We start from the raw sequence: 17,547 nt of genomic DNA, 5'->3' as shown, positions 1-17,547 counted from the left end.
ATGAGAGACCCTCGGTGATCTTGTTGTTTTGAAGAACACGATATATGGTCTTCCACTGTGATGGTGCCACCTTTTAACATCCATTTTGTGATTCATTATTGATCATATTTTTTTTTATTTTCAGGAGGAGATAATGACAGCATCATCCTCTCACCTGGGGATAGGCCGAGGGGTGTGAGGAGGGGTGTATGTGCATTGGGGAGGGGTGTGGGTGGTGACACCAGAGGCGGCAGCTGTCTGTCAGGACTCCCTAGGCAACCCAGCGAGGACCTCTGACCGAGACCCCCAACACCGCCTTGTCCCCCAGCCACTTACCCACCCGTCCCCTCCTCAGAGCCCCCACTGGTACCAGCCACACTGTGTCTATGTCTGCATACCGCTGGCTAGCGCAAACCATTGCAGCAGGAGTCTGCAACCCTCAGGTCCTGCGCCATCTCTCGCTCGCTCACGTTCTCTCTCTCACACTCACACTCCAGATGCGCAGTGACTCCTCGACCCCTCCTGAACACGAACAGGACGGGAGGATGAAAAGTGGAGAGGATGCACAGTCACGGAGCTCTGTGTGCCTTTTAGGAACATCTCTCCACAAAACGGAAGACTGCTGAAACTGTATGGTATGATCTGTACAAGAGGCTGATTCTCCAACTAGCTGCCTGGTGGTGCTGTGAGGTGTATGCATATTTATATTCTCTGTAGGATTTTCATTTACTGTCTATGTCGACATTTCACATCCCTAGTGAAAAACAATATGATGATAGAGTGCTGGAATTGAGATGAACAAAAATATAGTATATATTAGGCTTTCTACCACCCCTCTTCTATTACCCCTCTTGCCCCTCTCGCTTTTCCCGAAGATAGTTTTTCACACATTCGCAGGAGTGCTTTTATGGAGACACTAACGTGATCTGGACAGCAAGCAATCGCCTTGATAAAACGTAACGGCAACTTAAATTACTTACAAAATGTCATGCTTATTAAAGTGTAATTACTTAAAGAGTGTGGCAAATTTAGCTAATGAGTTGCAAAACAGGGATATTTGTAAGAAAACGGGTTCTGGAAAATCTATAGGAGGACCAGATATTGTGAAGTCTACCGATTAGCGTCCCATCTCCTCACTTTGACATTGGCTTATCTTCGTCGACATCTTCTGCTATCGACGTCCGTGGTATCAGGACATCTTCCTAAGCTGTTTTGTCATTTGTCCCCTTTTTTAACAAAGATAGACAGGGCGAGGACAGGACGGAGAGGCTCTGGCTGTGTCCCAAATTGCACCATATTCTCTATGTAGTGCACTACTTTAGACCGGAGCCCAATGAGGAAGCACCCTGTGTCAGCTCCACTCTCAATACTCTTAAGGACACCAGGTTGGTTGGTTCCATGCAAGAGCAGGCACTCTCCGATGTAAGCCTGTGCTACAGTGGAGGACTCCTCCAATTTGATTGGATCTCTTACGACATGATATAAACCCCATAACATCTAACTGGTTGTGCCTTTATTAACTTATTCTCATTTACTTTCTTTGTCAATTTATGCACACATTTCTGTTGTGTTTTGAAGGCTAATGCATAGTTACTGACACATACACAGGCGCACACACACACACACACACACACACACCGTCTGTCTCTGATTTCACACTCCTGAGGTAAAAGATAGATCCCAGCAGCGCCTCTTCACCTCAGGAGGCTGAAGAAATTCGGCTTGTCACCAAAAGCACTCACAAACTTCTACAGATGCACAATCGAGAGCATCCTGGCGGGCTGTATCACCGCCTGGTAGGCCCTCAACCGTAAGGCTCTCCAGAGGGTAGTGAGGTCTGCCCTCACTCTGGTTTCCGCAGTTAGGGTTATTACTGCAGAACTAGAAGCACAATGTCACCTGAGGTAAAAAGATAGGCCCTCACTCTGGTTTCCGCAGAGAACTTATTATTTTTTTTACATAATTTAACTAGGCAAGTCAGTTAAGAACAAATTCTTATTTTCAATGACAGCCTAGGAACAGTGGGTTAACTGTCTGTTCAGGGGCAGAACAACAGATTTGTACCTTGTCAGCTCGGGGGTTTGAACTTGCAACCTTCCGGTTACTAGTCCAACGCTCTAACCACTAGGCTACCCTGCTGCCCCATGAGGAAAAGGAAAGAAAAGAGTGTGGGTAAAAAAAAGAGGGAGGTAAACACATAAACAGAAGAAATAGAGATAACATAAAACAACAAGAGAATGTAGCGAACGTGTGACAGAGTTGGCCATAGGAGGACAGTGAGTGTAGGATTGACCGAGGAAAACGGTCCCGACTATGTTATGCCTGTTGCCATTGACGACGGCAGCAGCACACACACAGGCCACATCCATTTAGTTCCCAGCATGCCTCGTGATAATCTTCATGGCTCACAGTGCCATCGCTGTCTGTCTCATTTCCATAGAAAAACTCATTTAGACGCGGGTCTGCTAGGAGGACTCCAGCGCATCAATGGCTGCTTGATTAGATCCTCACCTCCAATATGCACATTGCTAGCTACATTTGAATATTTACTAGCAGCGTCACCAATGAATGAATGCACATCTCCCCTGCTCTCATGCCCACGCTCATCTTAAGTATATTTCTGCACTGCTGTTAATTTTGGGCAGCCACAGAGTGACAGCTCTCCAGATAATCCGCTTACTGTTCCTTCCCTGAACCACTATCATCGGCTATTTAAAGTGTCAAAACGCACTGCGCTTTGTCTTGTTGTTCTTTATCCTCCATGGGAACCAACAATCCCAAGGAGGACAGGAAATGAATACAGAGGACGTGTATCAAAGCGACACGTTTAAACAGGAAACTACATTTGGTATTCATTTCGGCTCAAGATCAATGTCTGGTTGCATAATGGCAGCCTCATAAAGGATGCAGGCGGTATGGATGGTAGCAGAAGGGAGCGTGGTGATTAAATGCCAAGTTGCCACATCTGGAGCCATATCCCTGGAGAACAACCCAGTCAAATCAAATCAGAGCACAGTGTAAAGAGATCTGGAACATTCCAGGTTTGGTTAAGTTCCTTTACAATGATGTTGCATGTTGGGGTGTTGGGAGGACAAGCTCAGTATTCTCTTTAGGGATTTTACTTGGTAAGATTTAACGATACAATCGCACAAAAATTGTATTCAATATACAGTTGAAGTCGGAAGTCTACATACAGCTTAGCCAAATACATTTAAACTCAGTTTTTCACAATTCCTGACATTTAATCAGAGTAACAATTCCCTGTCTTAGGTCAGTTAGGATCACCACATTATTTTAAGAATGTGAAATGTCAGAAATATTGTAGACAGAATGATTTATTTCAGCTTTTATTTCTTTCATCACATTACTAGAGGGTCAGAAGTTTACATACACTCATACACTTAGTATTTGGAAGCATTGAGTTTAAATTGTTTAACTTGGGTCAAACGTTTCGGGTAGCCTTCCACAAGCTTCCCACAATAAGTTGGGTGAATTTTAGCCCATTCCTCCTGACAGAGCTGGTGTAACTGAGTCAGGTTTGTTGGCCTCCTTGCTCGCACACGCTTTGTCAGTTCTTCCCACAAATTTTCTATAGGATTGAAGTCAGAGCTTTGTGATAGCCGCCCCAATACCTTGACTTTGTTGTCCTTAAGCCAATTTGCCTCAGCTTCGGAAGTATGCTTGGGGTCATTGTCCATTTGGAAGACCAATTTGCGACCAAGCTTTAACTTCCTGACTGATGTCTTGAGATGTTGCTTCAATATATTGATGTAATTGTCCTTCATCATGATGCCATCTACTTTGTGAAGTGCACCAGTCCCTCCTGCAGCAAAGCACCCCCATAACATGATGCTGCCTCCCCCCTGCTTCACGGTTGGGATGGTGTTGTTTGGCTTGCAAGCTTCCCCCTTTTTCATCAGGTTATGTCGATATAGGACTTGTTTACTGTGGATATCGATACTTTTGTACCTGTTTCCTCCAGCATCTTCACAAGGTTCTCTGCTGTTGTTCTGGGATTGATTTGCACTTTTCGCACCAAAGTACGTTCATCTCGGGGAGACAGAATGAATCTCCTTCCTGAGCAGGATGATGGCTGTGTGGTCCGATGGTGTTTATACTTGCGTACTATTGTTTGTACAGATGAACGTCGTACCTTCAGGCATTTGGAAATTGCTCCCAAGGATGAACCAGACTTGTGGAGGTCTACAATTATTTTTCTGAGGTCTTGGCTGATATCTTTTGATTTTCCCATGATGTCAAGCAAAGAGGCACTGAGTTAAAAGCTAGGCCTTGAAATACATTCACAGGTACACCTCCAATTGACTCAAATGATGTCAATTAGCCTAACAGAAGCTTCTAAAGCCATGACATTATTTTCATGAATTTTTCCAAGCTGTTTAAAGGCAGAGTCAACTTAGTGTATGTAAAACTTCTGACCCACTGGATTTGTGATACAGTGAATTATAAGTGAAATAATCTGTCTGTAAACAATTGTTGGAAAAATTACTTCCGTCATGCACAAAGTAGATGTCCTAACGGACTTAACAAAACTATAGTTTGTTAACAAGAAATTTATGGAGTGGTTGAAAAACGAGTTTTAATGACTCCAACCTAAGTGTATGTAAACTTCCGAATTAAAAATAATCTATACTCTGTTCCACATGGATGTAGTCAGTGCTAGATGTTCCCAGCACAGAAATAGAATAATTAGAAAGGGCATCCCCATTTAAGTCAATGATTATAGTTCTGTGTTTCCCATCTTATTAGATAGATGATGAAACAGGACTTACATCGCTGACTCCAGCCTCCAGGATCTTCACACCCGTCTCCTTCTCCAGCTGCTTCTTCTGCTGAACTACATGGGGAGAAACATAAAAAAAAGGCAAGAGTTGTGTGTGAGTGTAATTGTTATGTATAGTACCAGTCAAAAGTTTGGACACACCTACTCATTGAAGGGTTTTTCTTTATTTTTACTTTATTCTACATTGTATAATAATAGCGAAGACATCAAAACTATGAAATAACACTTATGGAATCATGCAGTAACCAAAAAAGTGTAAAACAAATCAAAATATATTAGATTCTTCAAAGTAGCCACCCTTTGCCTTGATGATAGCTTTGCACGTGTTTGGCATTCTTTCAACCAGCTTCACCTGGAATGCTTTTCCAACAGTCCAACAGTCTTGAAGAAGTTCCCACATATGCTGAGCACTTGTTGGCTGATTTTCCTTCACTCTGCGGTCTAACTCATCCCAAACCATCTCAATTGGGTTGAGGTCGGCTGATTGCGGAGGCAGTACTCCATCACTCTTCTTCTTGGTCAAATAGCCTTACACAGCCTTGAGGTGTGTTGGATCATTGTCCTGTTTGAAAAACAAATGATAGTCCCACTAAGCGCAAACCAGATGAGTTGGCGTATCGCTGCAGAATGCTGTGGTAGCCATGCTGGTTAATTGTGCCTTGAATTGTAAATAAATCACCAAAAGTGTTACCAGCAAAGCACTCCCACACCATCACACCTCTTCCTCCATGCTTCACGGTGTGAACCACACATGTGGAGATCATCTGTTCACCTACTCTGCGTGTCACAAAGACACAGCGTTTGGAACCAAAACTCTCAAATTTGGACACATCAGACCAAAGGACAGATTTCCACCGGTCTAATGTCCATTGCTCGTGTTTCTTGGCCCAAACAAGTCGCTTCTTATTATTGGTGTCCTTTAGTAGTGGTTTATTTGTAGCAATTCGACCATGAAGGCCTGATTCACGCAGCATTTATTTGGGCTGCAACCCTGGGTCTTCCTTTCCTGTGGCGGTCCTCATGAGAGCCAGTTTCATCATAGCACTTGATGTTTTTTGCGACTGCCCTTGAACATTTTCTGGATTGACTGACCTTCATGTCTTAAAGTAATAATGGACTGTCGTTTCTCTTTGCTTATTTGAGCAGTTCTTGCCATAATATGGACTTGGTATTTTACCAAAAAGGACTACCTTCTGTATACCTCCCCTACCTTGTCACAACACAACGGATTGGCTAAAATGCATTAAGGAAAGAAATTCCACAAATTCACTTTTAACAAGGCACACCTGTTAATTGAAATGCATTCCAGGTGACTACCTCATGAAGCTGGTTGAGAGAACGCCAAGAGTGTGCAAAGCTGTCATCAAGGCAAAGGGTGGCTACTTTGAAGAATCTCAAATATAAAATATATTTTGATTGTTTAACACTTTTTGGGGTTACTACATGATTCATGTGTTAATTCATAATTGTGATGTCTTCACTATTATTCTACAATGTAGAAAATAGCAAAAAATAAAGAAAAACCCAGAAACCCAGGAATGACTAGGTGTCCAAACTTTTGACTGGTACTGTATATATATATATTTTTTTTAGCTGTGTTTTAGTGAGAGGAATGAATGACGCAGAAGAACACGTTTGACCTTCCAGTTCTATAATGGAACAGGAGACTGGGCGAAAGAGTGTGTGACAGTGTAAGTGTGTATTAAAGATAGATTCATTCTCTCACAGTTTATTGTGAAACGTTTCTACCCGAAGCTCTTCGTCAGCCTATAACTCCAACTCAAACTCCAAACTCACCAGTGACTGTTCAAAGTCACACTTACTGTTGGCTAAGGTACACCAGATGAGATTTGGAAAGAGTTTACACAACCACCCTACATGATCACAGAATACCCTACAGTACCGTGTCTAGAGCACATATGTGGAGTGGAGATTTTCTTGTGACTTTGCTCTGAGGACTTTTGAGGGGGGTAGTTAGCCTAGCGGTTAAGAGCGTTAGGCTAGCAAGGTTGCTGGTTCAAATCCTTGAGCTGACTAGGTGAAAAATCTGCACTTTAACCCAAGTTGCTTTGGATAAGAGTGTCTGCTAAATTACTAAAACTTAAAGTGGTTTAGGGGCCAGACCTTTGCACACAGTCAGCTGCTGAGGCACCAGTGAATGTTTACATTGTTAAATGATTTTAAATGTGAGAGTGCTAGTTGATGTACTGCATAATGAATTGTTATTGGTTCTTGCAGTACTTAATAGGATCACACGATGAGTTTGATCCATACATCTATTCATCAATTCAAGTATTCCCACGCTAGTTCCAAATGCAAAATTTAACAAAGATATTGTCATGAAAATCAAAGTAAGTGACGCAGCGACTGAGCGTCCAACATTTAAGATCTACACTTGGCAGACTTTGTTTTATTCTGGTCATGTCTACCCCTTTGAGTCCCTTGCTTTGATGGATACATTTATATTGAAAAACAAAATCAAAGGGGTCTTAATAGATTATGCCAAATAATATGGTGAATAGAGTATAATTTTAATTGAGTTTGTTAGCATGTGAATGTACCAGGAAATAGGGAGAGAAGAGAAAGAGGGAGAGCCAAGGAAAGAGAACGAGAGAGGGTCCTTTAAATCCCATTTACCCAGATGAAGGGTATGCAAATTACCCTGAAGAGCTGAACCTTACTTCACTCCTCAAATTCTGCAAAGACCTGTTTAATTAGTATTTTAATCAATCCAAATGATTCCACGCACTGCTCAATTTATGCAGCATTCCAAATAATGAAGCATGTTACTTTAGTGCCATCATTAGGAGGGCTACTTACAGCCCTCTCTCTCTCTCTCGCCCTCTCCTTCTCCGACATCCCATAAGCGCTGATCACCCTATCGTCTCATCAGCGATCACCATAGCGATGGCGACGTCTAAATGATACTGTCAGGACTTATGGAATTAAGACTGGGGGGAAAGCGAGAGTGAAAGAGTGAAGGGGGGGATACATCCACAGCACAGAGATCCACTAGGCCAACATACATCACAAAGAGAGTATAGCAAATCAGTTGTGGGGAAAAGCAGCCATCTTGGTTCAACCTGGTGGTGCTGGTGTTATTTAGGAGGGGTAATGAGGCAGCCATCTTGGTTGAACCTGGCAGTGCTGGTGTTATTTAGGAAGGGCTAATGAGGCAGCCATCTTGGTTGAACCTGGCAGTGCTGGTGTTATTTAGGAAGGGCTAATGAGGCAGCCATCTTGGTTGAACCTGGCAGTGCTGGTGTTATTTAGGAAGGGCTAATGAGGCAGCCATCTTGGTTCAACCCGGTGGTGTTGGTGTTATTTAAGAGGGGGTAATGAGGCAGCCATCTTGGATCTGTGTTTTATTTCAGAGGGGGTAATGAGGGAGGTAATTAGGGCCAGCTGGGTGGGGGGAGTTGGGCGATGGAAAGGTCACCCTCAGCGTTTAGTCTTAATGAGGACCCCTCAGGGAGCTGAGGATGAGTATAGAGCCAGTCAAAACACAGCGATGAGTCTTACATCAACACACAGTCTACCTTCTATCTATTGGCTTGGATACCGTTCCAGTTTGACTGACAAGCTGAAAAGTTCTAGCGTATGCTAGAAACAAAGAAGCCTGAAGGTCACTATCTTTCTACCTCTAGATTAACTTTCAACTCATCGACCGGCAGCCCACTACTTCTTGCTTTAGGAAATTTAAATGAAAATACATGGGGTTCATCATGTGCAATAATTGGCAATTGTAAAGGTCCACAGGGATTCATGCTTGGCCTGAGCTTTCTGAGATGTTTCACATTCTCTGTTCCTATAGCTGGAGTCATTTACAGAATAAAGACAAACCCAGATTAAGTTTACTCCTTGCTGTTATACTGCAACCATATTATTCATTTTAACATCCAAAATATTTAAGACCAGACTGTGAAAACTGATGTGAAGTCCAATTTTCAAGTCGTTTTCCCACTGATTTTAATTAGCAATTGTCTGTGTCTCCCTCGTTTTACTTCCGATATGCGGATTTCAGCTCCCCAGCTGTTCACATCATCTTTTTGGTCACGCTGTCTTATTGCCCCGAGTCAAATTAAACACAATCTAAAACCAACGGAAAATCTAACCGCTTTAGCCTCTTAGTTTGTGTATTAACAAAAAATAGTAACACTCTTCATTAAGGTACCCTTAATGTTAGTATCCTAAGGTAAAGTGTTACCATAAAAAAATTGAAAAGTCACGACAGGAAAATATCTTTTGAACTGCTGACTTGAGTTAGAGGGGAAGATGGGATTAATTCAAATGCAATACATATCATAAAATAGTAACAAGTGGCCTCTCCACCCAGCCTCCAGCCCCATCCTGAGAAGTCAAGATGTCTGAAGGAGTTTTGGAAAAGGAGGTCAATTTAATCAGCAATCTGATGCCTCAATGTCCTTGGCCAAATTGCACACTTACACTAGACATTGCTTGCGTCCCAAATGCCTTTTGGGAAGCAACCTTACACCTCTGCACAGATCTATTGATTTTGTCTGTGTAAAACAGAGGACAATATTCAGGCATTGTTCATCACTGATTCTGACACAATGAATATGTTGAAGTTGTCCGTATTATCTAGACAGATGGAATATTACTATGCATTTTATGTAATTTCCCATGAAAATATCACTATGAATATAATACAGACCACAATTTCTCAGGTTTGCATTTTGAGTCGGTGGCCAGCGTTGTTGCTCTGACGAGACACGAGGCGTAGATGACAAAATGCATATTTCACGACCCTCTGACTGATCTTTTAATACTGAATATGCATCCCCATCCTTCCCATCTATCTCCTCCCTCCCTCCACTGCTCCTCAGGTTGTCTATTCAGCACATCCATCTCTCCGGCAAACAAAATGAAAGTGTTTATTGCGAAGGAGGGAGGGATGACACTCACGCCTCTCCACAGCCGTTACCCTTATCAGTGGCAATCACTCCAATATTAAAGCTGCCATTCGTCCCTTTCCCCTGCTGCACATATGAAGGCTGTCTGTGCATAGCTACTGTATCTCCGAAAGAGAAGGAGCGAGAGAGGGGGAGGGAGAGGGGGATAAAAAAAAGGCTGGATAGCTATCTCAGAGAGAGAGAGAGAGTTAAAGAGAGGGAGATGGGGATCTAGAGAAGGAAGGATGGATGCATCCGATCCCAGAGACAGATGAGATGCCCCACCGTTCATTTTTCAGTCATAATCAGGAGGATGGAATGATAATTTTGTTTTATATACCTTGATCTGCCTCTGTTAGCACAGAGATGCCATCAAATCAACAACTGTGAAAAAGTACATATTTATTGTATATTGCACATTTACCAATCTCTTTGACCAGCTTTTGAAATGCAAAATAGTTCACAGATATTGTTCTCTTTACATAGATGACATCATATATTATTTGTATTCTGCACTGGTAGATGGCATCCAAGGGTTTAAGAATAGTTGCAGCTGCACTTTGATAAATAATTTCACCATAATCAAGAACAGATTAAATGTTGACTGAATAATCTGCTTCCTATATTGCTTGGAGAAAGACATGGTCTGTTTTTGTAGAAAAATACCATTTTAAATCTCAACCTCTTAACCAGCTCATCTACGGTATATGTTTCTTAAATGTCAAATCCATATCAATCCAACCGCCTAAATATTTATCTGCGGGAACACGTTCGATTGGAGAACCATCTAATGATTGAACGTGTATTTCATCTGAAACATTCTTAAAAGTTTTTTTTACCCATATTAAACACAAGTTTTAAATCAGCAAGGGATTCCTGTATAGCTATAAAAATCTGCCTTTAGTTTTGAAATAGCCAGATCAACAGTCTGGGCAATAACATACATACTAGTGTCATCTACATACAGACGAGGTTTACCATTTTTAACAGATTGACCAATGGTGTTTATATAAACAGTGAAGAGAACAGGTCCCGAAACGCTAAATACATTTCTCAGGTAAAAAAAGAGCAATGTTGAAGAATCCTAGCTAGACAAGAAAGCCTTGAAATGGGGTGATTATCATTAAGATCTCTACTAAGATCTCTACTAAGATCTCTACTTTATGGAGTGGCGCTGATTTCCATACTTTTGGGATATTTCATGATAACAATGTTGAATTAAAAATGTGGGTTATTGAGCCAACAATAATGGGCGCTGCACCCTTATCAGACCAGGATCCGATTGGTCGGCCCCTGCAGATTTATTGTTGTCTATTGCTAGCAAACCAATTTTCTGTAAATAGCCTAAAAGAAAGGCTTTGACTATCATTTCTCTATTCATTCAGCAAGTTTACTCTATCAGCATCCAGCCCAATATCATTGTGGATAGGCTTAGAAGTTATTTCAAAGAGATAGCCCTCTGAAATAAAACGGTGATTAAATGCATCAATGATGGCATTTTTTTTCTGTAAACAGGCAAGTGTCTGAATGTATTTGTTTTGGCAGAGAGGAGGAAGTAGAACCCTTCAGGGATTTGACAGTTTTCCAGAATTTAACTGGGTTCCCATGACAATCGAAAAGAGCAGTTACATAAATCAGATTTAGCCTTTCTGATTTTTTTTTTTACACAATGATTCCTCAGTTGCTTAAAATCTTGCCAGTCCGGGCCTAAGCCTGTGATCCTGGCATCCTTTATGAAAGACTTCTGATAATTCCAGAGTGTACCACGCATTCGATCACCTTTAACCCTTCATTTTTTAAAGGGAGCATAATTACGCACTATAGATTTGAAGACATCTGGAAAACGGCACAAAGCTAAATCAGGTTCAGGGATAGCTGAAATACAATCAAGGTCGCTAAAATAAAACTAATGTAAAACAAAAAAAAGCCTGTTCACTAAAGTTTTTAAAGTTTCCTCTTTGTGATGATACGAGGCACATTCATCTTCTGCACATCTACCACTCCAGTGTTTAATTGGTATATTGTAGTTACATCGCCACCATAGCCTACCTCCCTTATCTTACCTCATTTGCACACACTGTATATAGACTTTTTCTACTGTATTATTGACTGTATGTTTGTTTATTCCATGTGTAACTCTGTGTTGTTGTATGTGTCGAACTGCTTTACTTTATCTTGGCCAGGTCGCAGTTGTAAACGAAAACTTGTTCTCAACTAGCCTACCTGGTTAAATGAAGGTGAAATAAAACTTTTTTTTTTTAAATAACACTTTCATAAATGGCAAAAAGGACAGAAAGAAGTTTTGAAATGTATGTCCTAAATCTAGGAGATATATAAAAAATCTGGAAATATACAGTACCAGTCAAAAGTTTGGACACACCTACTCATTCAAGGGTTTTTCTAATTTTTAAAAACTATTTTATAACATTGTATAACAATATTGGATACATCAAAACAATGAAATAACAGCTATGGAATCATGCAGTAACCAAAAAAGTGTTAAACAAATCAAAATATATCTTATATTTTAGATTCTTCAAAGTAGCCACCCTTTGCCTTGATGACAGCTTTGCACACTCTTGGCATTGTCTCAGCCAGCTCACCTGGGAGGCTTTTTCAACAGTGTGGAACGAGTTCCCAGATATGCTGAGCACTTGTTGGCTGCTTTTCCTTCACTCTGCAGTCTAACTCATCCCAAACCATCTCAATTGGGTTGAGGTCGGCTGATTGTGGAGGCCAGGTCATCTGATGCAGCACTCCATCACTCTCCTTCTTGGTCAAATAGCCCTTACACAGCCTGGAGGTGTGTTGTGCCTTTGTCCTGTTGAAAAACAAATGATAGTCCCACTAAGCACAAACCAGACGGGATGGCATATCGCTGCAGAATGCTGTAGCCATGCTGGTTAAGTGTGGCTTGAATTACAAATAAATCACAGACAGTGTCCCCAGCAAAGTACCCCCACACCATCACACCTCCTCCTCCATGCTTCATGGTGGGAACCACACATGCGGAGATCATCCGTTCACCCACTCCGCGTCTCACAAAGACACGGTGGTTGGAACCAAAAATCTCACATTTGGACACATCAGACCAAAGGACAGATTTCCACCAGTCTAATGTCCATTGCTTGTGTTTCTTGGCCCAAGTAAGTCTCTTTCTTCTTATTGGTGTCCTCTAGTAGTGGTTTCTTTGCAGCAATTAGACCATGAAGGACTGGTTCATGCAGTCTTCTCTGAACAGCTGATGTTGAGGTGTGGCTGTTACTTGAACTCTGTGAAGCATTTATTTGGGCTGCAATTTCTGAGGTTGGTAACTCTAATGAACTTATCCTCTGCAGCAGAAGTAACTCTGAGTTTTCCATTGCTGTGGCGGTCCTCATGAGAACCAGTTTCATCATAGCGCTTGATGGTTTTTGCGACAGCACTTGAAGAAACTTTCAAAGTTCTTAAAATGTTCTGTATTGACTGACCTTCATGTCTTAAAAAAAAACATGGACTGTCGTTTGTCTTTGCTTATCTGAGCTGTTCTTGCAATAATATGGACTGGGTCTTTTACCAAATAGGGCTATCTTCTGTATACAACCCCTTCATTGTCACAACACAACAGATTGGCTCAAACACATTAAGGAAAGAAATTCCACAAATGAACTCTTTTAAAAGCACATCTGTTATTAATTGAAATGCATTCCAGGTGACTACCTCATGAAGCTGGTTTGAGAGAATGCCAAGAATGTGCCAAGCTGTCATTACAGCCACAAAGGGGATGCTGCCGTGAAATTCGAGGCATTATCAAGTGCTTGTTAAATTGTGAAGGAGTGACTATTGGAGTGTGTACAGCCTGTGCAAAAACAAAGCAGAGCTCATGCCTTTCAAACAACCTTTTTCAAATCATCATTTGAGTCTCATCATGCAGCCGTACTATGTATTAAAAATCAAAACATATTGCCCAATGTTTGTAGAACAACTAAAGTCACATTAATATCTCTAAATTAAGCATACAGGAGTACCTATTTCTTTGTTAACCGCTCAACACAGAATAGCCGCATGTGCGCACTCCCTGTCAAATTGTTCTGAGAAAATATTTACATTTGTTCATTTGTATTCTTCATACTGTAAAATAATATAAAATAATCCCATGGAATTATAAGCAAATCTTGTCTGCTAAATGAACTAGTGTAACCATTTGGCATAATCACATCAGAGTATGCTATTATTAACCCAGAAGCACCAATGTGACAGGGAAACACCGTACAGCTGGCGACCGAAGTCAGCGTGCATGCGCCTGGCCGCCACAAGGAGTCACAATGGAACAAGGACATCCCAACTAGCCAAACACTCCCTTAACCCGGACAACGCTGGGCTAATTATGTGCCGCTTCATTGGTCTCCCGGTCAAGACACAGCCCGGGTTCGAACCCAGATCTGTAGTGATGGCACACATTATTGTTCTTAAAATTCTTCAACTGTCAAGTTGGTTTTTGATCATTGCTAGACAGACATTTTCAAGTCTTGCCATAGATTTTCAAGCCAATTTAAGTCAAAACTGAAACTAGGCCATTAAGGAACATTCAATGTCGTCTTGGTGAATATCTGGCTTTCTGTTTTAGGTTATTGTCCTGCTGAAAGGTGATTTGGTCTCCCTGTATCTGTTGGAAAGCAGCCTGAACCAGGTTTTCCTCTAGGATTTTGCCGATGCTTAGCTGTATTCCTTTTTTATCCTTGAAAACTGTCTAATCCTTGCCGATGACAAGCATACCCATAGTATGATGCAGACACTACCATGCTTGAAAATATGAAGAGTGGTACTCAGTGATGTGGTATGTTGGATTTGCCTTTGTATTTAGGACATAAAGTTCATTGCTTTGCCACATTTTTTCCAGTTTTACTTTAGTGCCTTATTGCAAACAGGATGCATGTTTTGGAATATTTGTATGATGTACGGGCTTCCTTCTTTTCACTGTCATTTAGGTTAGTATTGTGGAGTAAATACAATGTTGCTAATCCAACCTCAGTTTTCTCCTATCACAGCCATTAAACTCTAATGTCACCATTGGCCTAATGGTGAAATCCCTGAGCGGTTTCCTTCCTCTCCGGCAACTGAGTTAAAAAGGACGCCTGTATCTTTGTAGTGACTGGGTTTATTGATACACCATCCAAAGTGTAATTAATAGCTTCATTATGCTCAAAAGGATATTCAATGTCTGCTTTTTATTTTATTTGTACCCATCTACCAATGCAAGGCATTGGTAGGAATCTGTGTTTGCAATTCACTGCTCAACTGTGGGACCTTATGGGGTACAGAGATGAGGTAGTCATTGAAAAATTATGTTAAACACTATTATTCCACACAGAGTGATTCCATGCAAATTATTATGTGACTTGTTAAAGCAAATTTGAATCCTGAATTTATTTAGGCTTAAAAAATAAAATTCTTAAACATGTGACTTTTTTAAGAAAACTAGGCGTATGTCGCACGTCACTACTTCACAGGAGCGGCATTTGAACGTAAACATTTATTTTTTATCAAAATGTGTTTTTTGGCAGAAATGCCTTCTGGAAAATGGGAATTTTCATGTGCCTTGATAACAAACTTGTATTCCCACCATGAATACAAATAAAATTGTAAAATTTTTATTCTAGTGATTTCTAGTGATTGTGGATCGGTTCTCTAAGTCCTGCCGTCTCCTCCCGTTGCCCGGTATCCCTACAGCCATACAGACTGCGGAGGCGTTATTCACCCATGTCTTTCAGCACTACGGGGTGCCGGAGGACATCGTTTCTGATCGGGGCCCCCAATTCACGTCTTGGGTATGGAGAGCGTTCATGGAACGCTTGGGGGTCTCTGTCAGCCTGACCTCCGGTTATCACCCCGAGAGTAATGGGCAGGTGGAGAGAGTGAACCAGGAGGTGGGTAGGTTTCTGCGGTCGTATTGCCAGGATCGGCCAGGGGAGTGGGCACGATACATTCCCTGGGCTGAAATGGCTCAGAACTCACTATGCCACTCCTCTACTAACGTGTCCCCTTTTCAGTGTGTGTTGGGGTACCAGCCGGTCCTGGCACCATGGCATCCGAGCCAGATCGAGGCTCCTGCGGTGGAGGAATGGGTACAGCGCTCCAAGGAGACATGGAGGGCCGTCCAGGAATCTCTACGACAAGCGAGTGGACGGCAGAAGAGGAGTGCTGACCGCCACCGCAGTGAGGCCCCTGTGTTTGTACCGGGGGACAGGGTCTGGCTCTCGACCCGAAACCTACCTCTCCGCTTGCCCTGCCGGAAGCTGGGTCTGCAGTGTGTAGGGCCCTTTAAAGTCCTGAGGAGAATAAACGAGGTGTGTTATTGATTACAACTCCCTTCCTATTATCATATTAACCCCTCGTTTCATGTGTCTCTCCTCAGGCCGGTGGTAGCTGGTCCCCTGCAGGACAGTGAGGTACCGGAGGTCCCTCCCCCCTCTCTGGACAACGAGGGGTCCCCGGCGTAGACGATCCGGGCCATTCTGGACTCAAGACGCCGGGTGAGGGGCCTGCAGTATCTCGTGGACTGGGAGGGGTACGGTCCGGAGGAGAGGTGCTGGGTACCGGTGGGGGACATCTTGGATCCATCCATGTTGAGGGATTTCCATCGCCTCCATCCGGATCGCCCTGCGCCTCGTCCTCCGGGGCGACCTCGAGGCCACCATACAAACCGAGGCAGCAGAGAAAACTAAAAAACTATTTGTGCCATTCTCAAAACTTTTGGCCACGACTATACAAGTAACCACTTCACTGTACCATTACACCTCTGTATCCTGTACATGTGACAAATAAACATAGATTTAATGTATTATAGTGTGTGTTTACCACATGGCCTTAAATAGATGGGTGGGGCTAAGGGGAGTGGTGGAACTAGAGTTTTATGGGGTGGCCAAGGGGGGTCCATAGACCATGAAAGAACATTTGTGTGTAACCCTAACCTGGCACCTAAGGAGCGTGAATGAATCCTATGATTGCTGATTAGAGGTAGAAGTTTTATTTTCACTTAACCCAGAGTTCTTCAATGTGGCAGACAGTGTGGTCCAAAAGGGTCACTTCACTAGAATTCTTTAACATACTATGAAGTCAGTGTCTCTACCTCGGAACTGCAGTTACATTTATTTAACACACACACACCTAACCAAGACCAAATTAAATCTGTGTGACATGATACCCTTTGGATTTATCATTTTAGAATGTCAGTGTACTAGCTAGTACACAGTGCAGGTTTTAATCATGACAAGAGGCACCGCCTAAATGCCAAATAATCCTAGGTAGATTTAAAACAGCATAATTCTGCGGTTCTGGTGAGAACTGGGCAAAATGTTTCACAAACTTATCCATGTTGAGGGAGCGTATCCTCTTTGACTCAACACTGAGAATTCCGAGGGCATTTAAGGTGGTCATCAACCATTGTTGTCCTAAGGGGGGTTTTAATCCGTTTTAAAGCTGAGAAGCTTCTCTCGCAAGAAGCACTGCTGACTGGTGTAACAACAGAAATCTTACAAAGTCAAAATAGCCCATGGAAGACCTCTTTATATGGTGAAAAAAAGAAACACAACAGTCAAGAAGAGTAGACGGTCTCTCCCTTCCACTTTTCTCTCTCCTATCAAGAAGCCGCTTGGTTTGACGAACCTCATGTTTGAGGTCCTCGAAATCTGACTCAAAGGTCTGAGTGAAGGCAAACAGAGGATCCTCATTGAAGAATGTTGTACTCTTCGGGTTGAGAGACCGGACCCCTTGCATTATCTCGCAATTCTTCTTTGAAAAACGCCTCGGCAGCTCGGCTGTGAAGACTGTCAAGCACCTGATAAAAGAAAGCTCGTTGGAAGCTCTCACCATCAC

General features: G+C 42.3%; 1 protein-coding gene across 1 annotated transcript in view; it reads right to left on the bottom strand.

Moving 5' to 3' along the window:
* The window catches only part of ptprn2 (protein tyrosine phosphatase receptor type N2), a 259,239-nt gene that overhangs the window by 89,037 nt on the left and 152,655 nt on the right, over positions 1-17,547 (bottom strand). Inside the window, exon 11 of the mRNA XM_024393119.2 lies at positions 4,770-4,834. Within this exon, the coding sequence (XP_024248887.1) occupies positions 4,770-4,834 (65 nt within the window). The remainder of the gene's footprint in view (positions 1-4,769; positions 4,835-17,547) is intronic.

This window comes from Oncorhynchus tshawytscha, linkage group LG29 (assembly GCF_018296145.1).
Source record: "Oncorhynchus tshawytscha isolate Ot180627B linkage group LG29, Otsh_v2.0, whole genome shotgun sequence".
NCBI lineage: Eukaryota > Metazoa > Chordata > Actinopteri > Salmoniformes > Salmonidae > Oncorhynchus > Oncorhynchus tshawytscha.
The sequence above is the reverse complement of the archived record's forward strand: the minus strand, read 5'-3'. Positions and strand labels throughout refer to the sequence as shown.